Raw genomic sequence first — 10,763 nt, forward strand, 5'->3', positions numbered from 1 at the left:
TAGAAGTAATATACATTTATTTACTGTCATTATTATTTTGAGAAAACAGTGTTTTTTTCATTTCATTAGTTATAAAACTATCGATTCCAACTTCTATAAGAATAATAATCGAAAATCGATAAGATTCATGACTGATTTTACACAACCCATCCCTACTAAATTTGAAGTGAATTGTCAAACTAATGTAAATTATTTAGACAAACTATAATGGTAAATGAATTGTTAAAAAGCCCAGTAGTGTTTACGTGAATCGAATACATACAAAAATACAAATCTTTCGTCTTACAATACAAGTACAGATAACCAATGTTGAAGTTTCTACACTAATATTTTGGACGAGAAATATTTTTATATGGCAAACTCAAAAACTACTTGGGAGATAATAAAATTTCTTTCACCACTTTACTGGAAAAAAATAGTTTTTTTATCTAAATTAAAAATCTCTTCTTAGTAGTCTATACTTGTAGAGGGAAGATTTTTATTTTTGATTTTTTGTATCTATGGAGATAACTCAAAAACTACTGGGTCTATTACAAAAATTCTTTCACCATTCAAAAGCTACGTTATCAGTGAGTTCAGAGGTATGGAAAGGAAGTCACGTTAAAGGTTAGTCAATATTTATTTACTTAAAAAACAGCACATGCTGGTCTTTCGTGGTGAAAATAGCACTTAAGACTTCATATCGATGGGTGAAACGCTATTTGTTTTAAGCGCCATTAGGTTAAATGTTTTCATTTTTAGAAAAAAAAGACATAAAAGCGAATCCTGAAAATAATGTCAATTGAAAGATTTTCAGACCGGTTCTAGTTTAAAATTACTATAATTCTGTATTCTTCATTATTTATTAACGACGCAGAAGAATTCGATGATTCTGAATAAGTCAATATCGCTTTAAATGGCGGTTGAAAAAGCCTTTCACACGTCGATATAAATAAATAAAAGTCATATTTTTGTAATAAAATGGATTTATTTAGTAGTTTACGCGAGATCTGGAGCCCACAGTTTGAATGTCCGGTCGTAGGAGCAGGTCGCGACATATTTGTTGTCTAGAGAGATGTCCACACTCATCACCTGCGGAAATAATTACATCATCATCATCACCAGCTCACTATCAGTACTGAGGGAGACCTACAGACTAGTCACTTAGGGTCCCCCTTAGTTGTGATGATGATTAGTATAATGGGGGTGCGTGTTTGTTAGGTTTGTCTTTTGTTGAAGAAGCATGTTAGTATATTGGTGGTGTATGTTCATATATTACTAGTTTGTTTTTGTATGTTGGGGGTGCATCTTAATATATTGAAGGTGCTTATAAGTGAGTTATAAGTTCGTGTTCATACATTGGGGGTGCGTGTTCATGTTACAAGTTCGTCTTTGTGCTTTAGGGGTGCGTGTTCAAATAAGTAGTTCGTCTTTGAGGGTGCGTGTTCAAATAAGTAGTTCGTCTTTGGGGGTGCGTGTTCATGTTACAAGTTCGTCTTTGTGCTTTGGGGGTGCGTGTTCAAATAAGTAGTTCGTCTTTGGGGGTGCATGTTCAAATAAGTAGTTCGTCTTTGGGGGTTCGTGTTCATATACGTAGTTCGTCTTTGGGGGTGCGTGTTCAAATAAGTAGTTCGTCTTTGGGGGTGCATGTTCAAATAAGTAGTTCGTCTTTGGGGGTGCGTGTTCATATACGTAGTTCGTCTTTGGGGGTGCGTGTTCAAATAAGTAGTTCGTCTTTGGGGGTGCGTGTTCAAATAAGTAGTTTTTCTTTAGGGGTGCGTGTTCATATACTTAGTTCGTGATTGGGGGTGCGTGTTAGGGGCGTACCTTGTTATCGTGTCCGGAGAGGGTGCGCAGGGGGTGCCAGGCGGGGTCGGACCACAGCTTGCCGCTGCCGTCATACGACCCTGTCGCCAGATAGTGGCCGTGGCTGCGTTGGTACCGAATATCTGGGTTTTTTTTAAAGAACATACATATATATTTAAGTATTATATCTTACTAATATCATAAATAATAAATATTTTAACTGTTATCCTAGCCTAAACTATTGAAAAAATCTCGATTTTTGTCATAAATGTAGAGCATAGTTTAAATATGGCTACTTACTTTTTTTAATTCTACGCGACCGGAGTCGCGGGTGAAAGTTAGTCTATACTACTATAAAGAGGACAGATTTTTATGTATGCTTAGGAATAACTCAAAAACTACTGGGCCGATTCCAAAAATTCTTTCACCAATAAAAAGCTACATTTTCACTTAGTAACATAGGCTATATTTTTATCTTATTTATCTTGTTATAAGCTAGTATAGCTTAAGTTTCTAATATAATTACAATTATCAATATTGTAAATTCAACTGACCGCTTAACAGATGTGTGTGCGCAGGAATTGTGTAAATCGGTGCTCGTTTTCTTATGTCCCAGATTTTTGCCTGAAAAAAATACGTAAAATCATTATTATCTATAATAAAACGTAAACACACTATTTTTTTATGTACGGTGTAAATTACAGTATAATTTTGAATAATTATATAAATAAAAGCCTTTACACACTTTAGGTTATATATTTTCACGCTAATAATCTTAGGGGGTAAATGTGTGGGTGTTGTGTGTGGTGGGGGTTGCGTGTGGTTTGGGTGTTGTGTGTGGTGGGGGTTGCGTGGTGGGGGTTGCGTGGTGGGGATTGCGTGGTGGGGGTTGCGTGTGGTGGGGGTTGCGTGTGGTGTCGGTGTTGCGTGTGGTGAGTGTTGTGTGTGGTGGGGGTTGCGTGTAGTGAGTGTTGTATGTGGTGTGAGTGTTGAGTGTGGTGTGGGGTTTGTGTGTGGTGTACCTGGTGGTCGGCGGCGGCGGTGGCGAGGCGGTGTCCGGCGGGGTGCCAGGCGGCGCCCAGCACGGGGCCGAGATGCCCCTCCAGGAACATGACGCAGCGCCCCGTGCGCACATCCCACACACGACCGAACGCGTCCATACCACTAAATAACAAATATAATAAAAGAAGAATCTTAATCTCAAGAAGATCTCACAAAAGTTGGATTAAGGAGTCTTAAAAAGGCAGTTATTTTAGAAGTGTGGTTTCTATTGGCATTGTGAGGAGGTTCCTATCTCTGACCACTGGTTGCTTGAGTCATCGTATTCCGCAACCGGTGGTGTTACCTGAACTCTAATATTATGCAAAGGAAAGATTGGCATTTTTTTAGATTTTTGTATGTATTCACGTAAAAACTACTGGGGGAATTTCAAAAGTTCTTTCACCGTTAGAATGGTGGTATATCTGTGAGTGACATAGGCTATATTTTTAAATTTCGCGCAGACAAAGTCGCAAGCAACAGCTAGTTATTAATATAAATGACAAAGTTTAGATGGAAGTTTGTTAGTTTGTAGCCTAAACTGCTGAAGTGATCCCGATAGTTTAAAAATATATGAATTCTTACCCAGTAGCAGCCAATGAGCCATCTCCTTGAAAAGCGATACTATAAACTTGTTTAGCGTGACCTTCTTGATGGAGCACCTCCGTTGCTGTGTGAAAAACAAAAATTTATTTAACAATATTGAATATAGATGGCGTTGTAAACAATTATGTTCGCCTTCAATAGATGGCGCTAAAATAAAACGGCTTTGTAAATTATGAAACGCGATTACAAAACAAACTTTTAAATATTTCAATTTGAATACAATGAAAATCCGAAATTTCCATATGATCACTATATATAAAAATTAAAAATCTTCATTTTATTTTAAACTAGATACAAAAACAGTATCGGTAAACTACAGGAGTCAAAAACCTAGGTCTAAGGGGCAGCTATTATGATAATTTTATTTAAAAGTGGTTTTTGCATGCATTAAAATAACTCAAAAACTACTGGGTCTAAAAAAGCTGTTACCACTGTGTAATATACGCTATTTTTGACTATTTTTTAAGTCACGAGGGGCAGCGCTTTATATCACACTCTTTAGGAGGGGTAGTCAGCTCCCCCTAGGTGCACTGACCAGTCTCCAGGTCCCAGAGGCGCCAGGAGTTGTCGAAGACGGTGGTGGCGAGGAAGCGGCCCGAGGGGTGGAACTCAACGCGCGCCACGCGGCTCGGCCCGTGCCCCTCCAGCGACGCCATTGGACTCTCGCTGAAATATACAAAAAGGGGTCCAGTTTTGGCGCCAGGGGGTCACATAGTCGTGGTCAAGTCAAGACCTTGACAAAATGTAAATATATTATGTCAAGCTTTTAACCAACCAGCTCAGGGGGGGAGTCATGACCCCTATAACCCCCCCTGGATCCGCCGTTGTATAAAAATACCATATTTAAGCGACATTAGTATAAAATTATAGTCTATGTTACTCACAGATAAATTATTTCTTAACGGTATATGAATTTTAAAATTGCCCCAGTAGTTTTTGAGTTATCTTAAATATTTTCTCTGTATAATATTAGACATCGCTGGCGCCCTCTCGTGTCGGAGGCCAAGACCCACTTTTTTTTTTATTACCTAAGGTGGCAAACGAGCAAGCGGCCACCTAAAACCGCCAAAATGGTGAAGCGACCGCTGCCCATAGACATCCGCAATTATAGATGCGTTGCCTACCCTTATACGATGAAGGAGGAGACGCACATAAAGAGGACATTTCCCCTTCCTATGCATCTCCTCCACCGTCAAATCCACTTCCTCTTCCCAACCTCTCCTTATAAGGAAAGGGTGGTAAAGAGAAAGGGACTTAAATTAGGCCTCCAGCACACTCATCAGACGAAACACGGAATTGCTTCCACTTCACGCCTGTCTGTGGTCGTGGTATTGGGGGCGAGCCCTGCAGTGCTAACATGTTAAAGCGGGCACTACCACTTTACGTCGCTGCGCCAACGCAATAAGTAAAATTATACATAGATTATTTTTAAACATATCGGAATATAATTTAAAACGCATATAAACGTACCTAGCAAAGTTCCATAGATGTACACTGCCGTCGTAAGCGCACGACGCCATCGTACATACTTCTGACTTCTCCTCAATATCCGTACAATCTTTACCTTCTTTGGCATTATTTATCTGGAATTAAATTAATAATAAATTTTTATTACTTAAAATCATACACTTGAAGTCTTTCGACTAACATCAGGTAATATTGGGTGATTTATGACATTTTCTTGTAGGCGTGGTACTTAGGTATTTCAACAAAATAGTTGTCTTGATAGTTGGTGTAGTCGCAATCCTCAATATCACAATTCATATTTCCACTAAATAATTATAGATCGTAACGATATGTTTCGATTAAGATATTGAATTGACGTCCACCGAACACATGGTCGCGTACGCACTCCATTGCAACTCAAATTGAACTGACTGGAATGACAATATGGCCGCCATACCAGTGCTCGGTGTTCGCCATGGGCATAGAGTAAGCCTACACACTTATAAGTAGGTATCTAACTAGCTGTTGCTCGCGACTTCGCCCGCGTGAAAAATAATACAAAATATTGCAGATAAATTACTTTTCTAATGGTCAATAAAGAATTTGAAATCAGTCTAGTATTTTGAGTTCAATACATACAAAAATACAAATCTTTCTTTATATTAGTACAGAATAGATTACCTTATTGTGGAAGTGTTGCGGGAGCGCGGCCTGCGGGTGGAAGACGGCGCTGCTGACGTTGCAGGTGTGGCCCTTGAGGGTCTGCAGCGGAGTGCACTCCGGCACTGACCACACCTTTATCAAACCTGACCTGGTTGCAATAGGGATATTCATTCAATATTCACTTTATAAGATAACAAAAAAAAACATACAGACGAATTGAGTACCTCCTTCTTTTGGGAAATCGGTCAAATAAAGAAATAAACCAACCATTTTTTTTACGTAGGGAAATGCCTATGCATATTTAGACTCATTGGGACCTAGTTTTGTTTTATAATATAAGTTAGCAAACGAGCAAGCGGCCACCTGAATCCGCCAAAATGGCGAAGCGACCGCTGCACACCGATATCCGCAATTGCAAATGGGTTGCCTACCCTATCTTATCCGACGGAGGAGGAAACGCACATTAAGAGGATATTTCCCCTTCTTATGCATCTCCTCCACCGTCAAATACACTTCCCCTTCCCATCCTCTCATAAGAAAAGGGTAGTAAAAAGAAAGGGACTTAAATTAGGCCTCTGGCACCACACTCATCAGACGAGACACGGAATTAATTCCATTTGTCCAGTCGGAATATTTCGGACTCGCACCGACTAAAACCCCACAGTGGTATAATAACGCCAATAACGCTAAGAAGGAGGAATGGGATTAACCTAAAGAATAGGAAAGAAGATTCGATTTACATAATCCTTGCCTTACAACGCTCATCGGTTCATATCACGGAATAAATAGAGGAACATCACATTATTCACATCATTCCTATGCATTATTTCATTTTTTGGTTGTTTTGTAACCTTAAACACAGATGGCGTTATAATAAATTTCTTTAATTACACATCTCGAGCATAGATGGCATTGCAATGAGTTTTTTTAATTACATATCTCGACCGTAGATGGCGTTATAATTATTTTTCTTTAGTTCCATATCTCGACCACAGATGGCGTTGTAACTAGTTTCTTTAGTTACACTATTTTAAAAATAGATGGCGCTATAAACATTTGTATTAGTGTCTCAAGATGTTGATCTCAGGAATAGGTGTACTGACCAGCTGGAGGTGATGAGCATCTGGCTGTCATCACTGAATCTGCAGAAACTGATCGGACGACTGTCTCCTATCTGAAATACGAATAATTACGAATATTAAATGAAAAACGCTATGCAGAATGTTTTATTTCAACTGCTTATTCCATTTTTTCCTGAATAAGTTAGACGAATTAAAAATTTAGTAATAACTAGCTGTTGCCCGTGACTTCGTCCGCGTGGTATTAGAAAACATACGGACTATAGAAATAACAAAAAGCTACGAATCCCTCGGGAATTAGAAATTTCTCTGGGATGAAGCTTATCCGAAGTGTACTCCAGACTTTGTTTTATATCTGTGTCAAATTACAATAAGATATGTTGAACCGTTGCATCGCATGCAATGATCGAGTAAACATTAAAAAACCAAATTAATCCCACGGGAACCGTAACTATTACCGGGTTAAAAAGTAGCCTATGTCTTCTATCAGACTATGCTCTAAACCTGTGCCGAATTTCATGGAGATCCGTTCAGCCGTTTAGGCTACAAACGCTAACAAACATCCAAAAATTATATCCTATATCACCAAGTGTAAATGTCCTAATGTTGCAAGAATTATTAAAATCGACCAAGAAGTTGTTGGTCTATATATTTTTAAAAGTCTAGTATAGATTCTCCTCTTTCCAGTACTGACCTGACTGCAGTATATAGACATAGCGGAAGCCTTCCTCTGGGACTCCTGTTTTGCAGCAGCTCGCACGCTGCCTGGTAACTTCAATTCCTCACGAGCCTTCGTTAACCTGGAGAGGTTAACAAGGTTAAATACAGAATATATTTTAGTCCCTTTCCCTTTCCACCCTTTTGTTAGGAGGAAAGGATGTGAAGGAAAAGTGTATTTGACAGTGCAGACCCATAGGAAAGGGAAATGTCCTCTTTATGTGCGTCTCCGTCAATGAAGGGTAGGCAACGCTACAATTGCGGATGTCTATGAGCAGCGGTTGCTATTCATTGCAGTGGTTTCAGGTGGCAAATTACTTATTTGCCACTCTATATTATAAAAAAAATTAATATCAAACTATTGCAAAGATCTTATTAATCTGAAAAGATTTAGGGCCTGTCCCACCACTGGCTGATAGTCCCAGATAGCTTAAAAATGACCTCAATGTCAGATAAAATACAAAAATCGGATATTTCCGTCACATTTATATCTATAACCTGTAATCTATACTGTTATAATAAAGCGTAAACACACATTTTTTGTTGCCTAACATGTCAGCAATCACAGCATATTTTTGAATACTATTTTTTAATAAAAGCCCTACACTTACGTCACGCTTTAGGCTATATATTTTCACATTAAACTTAGCGGTAAATATTTTGGATAAAAACCCTAATGTGGGAAAGAGACCATAAGTTGCTGCCAACATCAAGAAAGAAAGATTGCCAATGTTTGTCATGTCGTATAATTTTGACATTTGCTATTGATAATTTGACAAATGTAAATAAAACAAAATTTACACAATTTAATGCGGATGAAGCCGCACGGGAACAGCTAGTTTAACTTTCATTCTATTATTTTGGTAACACTTACCGTTGTTTAGCTCTAGGCAGAGAATATCTAGCTATCCACAACCTCGCATCCCTCAGTTCCGGAGGACCCTCATGGTACCAGGTCCCTTCTCGTCCTCTATCCCTTTCTATCCTCGCCTCCTCTTCCTCTAACTTTTTATGTATAGCATCTTCACCGAGACTGAAATAGATTAATTTTAACTTGAAAAATAAATTATACTAATATTATAAATGCGTTTGGATGGATGTTTGTTAGAGTTTGTAACACGTAGTATGGAACACAGACTACTTACTTTTGTTTTTTTAATTCCACGCGAGCGGAGTCTCGGGCGAAAGCTAGCTAATAAATAAATTCATATATTTTTTTAACATTTATTTGATTGTTTTTGTTGTTTAGCTAGTACGTTTGCATTTACTGGCCTGTGCCAATTACAGGGATATTCCAATGCCAACTGGCTTGCACAAAGCTAGCCTATATGTTACATATTAACCTATCCCTTACATAGACCCTTGATAACTTAAAGCCTCTATAACTTAAAATTTTTATTTTTTATAATATAAGGTGGCAAACTCGCAAGCGGCCTGAATCCACCGAAATAGAAAGCGACCACTGCCCATAGACATCCGCAATTGCAGCGTTGCCTACCCTTCATTGATGGAGGGGGAGACGCTCATAAAGAGGACATTTACCCTTCCTATGCATCTCTTCCACTGTCAAATCCCCTTTTCCTTCCCATCCTCTCCTCTTAAGGAAAGGGAGGAAAGGGACTAAAATAAGGCATTTTTCATTCATTCAATCATTTCATTCATTTTGTGTTTCATTGGACTTTAACTTATCAAGGTTGTATTTTTTCATTTTTTATGATTAGATTCATAAAGGTTACTTGTCATAGTATAAAGTTTTCAAGTCATTAACTTACTAACTAAGCAGATCCCTTAAACGCACTCTCCTTTCAGCTGGTCCTTCACCGAACAGGCAAACGGGCTCACCTAACTGTCTTAGACTTCTCCGAACCTGTTGGATACAATATTGCTTAGTATTAATCTATATCTATACTATTATAATAAAGCGTAAACACACACTTCTTTGTTGCCTAACATGTCAGCAATTACAACATGTTTTTGTATAATTCTTTCTTTAAGAAAAAGCCCTACACTTGCATCACACTTTAGGCTATACATTTTCCCGCCATTAAACTTAGGGGTAAATATTTTGGATAAAAATCATAATGTGGGAAAGAGACCATAAGTTGCTGCCAACATCAAGGAAGCAAAGATGCCATGGTTTGTCATCGTCATGTCACTTTGACATTTGCAATTATTATTTTGACAAATGTAAACAATATAAAATTTTCATAATTTAACGCTGATGAAGGCGCAAGGGAACAGCTAGTATTACATGATTTATCCCAGTTTTTGTTTATACATTGAATTGTTAAAGAAATACTTGGATAAGATATATGTATGTACCAAAAATGTATTACCCTAATGTTTATTTCTCACTTCTGTTCCACTGGGTCATGAAAATAGTGAAAAGGTAGCCCTTGTATACATTTTATAGTTGATAAGCCAAATTTCAGTGTACCATTTGTAAGGTTAAATCATACTAATATTATACATATGAAAGTTTAGATGGATGTTTGAAGAGTTGTAATCCCAAATGGCTGCACGGATTTTGATAAAATTTGCCATACATAGAGGATAGTCTGGGAGAGCACTAGGCTACTTGCGATTTTTTTTGTTCCGCTCGGATGGAGTCGCAGGCGAAAGCTAGTAAATAAAACCAAACTAAAGGTACTTCTTAATACCTCATCATCATCTGTTGAAACATTCAATTGTCTGGCTTTTCTTCTCCGTTCAAACTCTTCCAGCAGTGCCTTCTTGTCTTTGGACATTTCTTCTTCCAATTCCATATATTCTGAAAGAACAATTTAATGTTATTCTGAAATATTGCAATGTTAGAAATTATTTAAAATGTTCACAAAGCTACTGTGTAAGAGATTTCTGGTTAAAGATAAATTGGTAAATATTAATTTACCTTTTTTTTATGATATAAGGTGGCAAAAAAACAAGCGGCCACTTGAATCCACCAAAATGGTAAGCAACCGCTGCCCATAAATATCCGCAATTATATGCGTTGCCTACCCTTCATTGACGAAGGAGGAGATGCACATAAAGAGTACATTTCCTCCTTCAATGCGTCTCAACTGTCAAATCCATTTTTCCTTCACATCCTCTCCTCTCAAGAAAAGGGTGGAAAGGGACTAAAAATTAGGCCTCCGGCACCACACTCATCAGGCGAAACGAGGAATTTCTTCCACTTCACGCCTGTTTTCTGTGTGGTCGTGGTATTACACCGGTCGAGCCGGCCCATTCGTGCGAAGATGTTAAAGCGGGCTCTACCACTGTTAATTACACCTATATTGGAACTGCTATAAACTTTAAAGAACTTTGAAGAACTACATTATTTACTGTAAAAGACGAAGACTGAAGAAGAAGACTGTCTTACCATTTGAAATTTGAATATCACCAAGTTCTTTGCCCCCATTATCTTCGACACCTTCTCTAACGGCTGCT

At 38.2% G+C, this 10,763-nt stretch overlaps 1 protein-coding gene across 1 annotated transcript; it reads right to left on the minus strand.

Moving 5' to 3' along the window:
- Window positions 1–953: 953 nt before the first annotated feature.
- LOC106101234 (U4/U6 small nuclear ribonucleoprotein Prp4) lies at window positions 954–10,757 on the minus strand. The gene is made up of 14 exons (XM_013280394.1): window positions 10,696–10,757; window positions 9,995–10,104; window positions 9,107–9,201; window positions 8,209–8,367; window positions 7,312–7,417; window positions 6,642–6,712; window positions 5,557–5,686; window positions 4,900–5,012; window positions 3,965–4,095; window positions 3,409–3,493; window positions 2,808–2,949; window positions 2,340–2,409; window positions 1,807–1,928; window positions 954–1,071 (listed from the first exon to the last, which is right to left on the minus strand). Exons 2-14 carry the CDS (start codon window positions 10,097–10,099, stop codon window positions 979–981), a joined length of 1,422 nt encoding a protein of 473 aa, XP_013135848.1. The 5' UTR covers window positions 10,100–10,104; window positions 10,696–10,757; the 3' UTR covers window positions 954–978.
- Between the last annotated feature and the right edge of the window lie 6 nt (window positions 10,758–10,763).

Source organism: Papilio polytes, unplaced genomic scaffold, assembly GCF_000836215.1.
Source record: "Papilio polytes unplaced genomic scaffold, Ppol_1.0 DF824002.1, whole genome shotgun sequence".
In the NCBI taxonomy this organism is placed as follows: Eukaryota; Metazoa; Arthropoda; class Insecta; order Lepidoptera; family Papilionidae; genus Papilio; species Papilio polytes.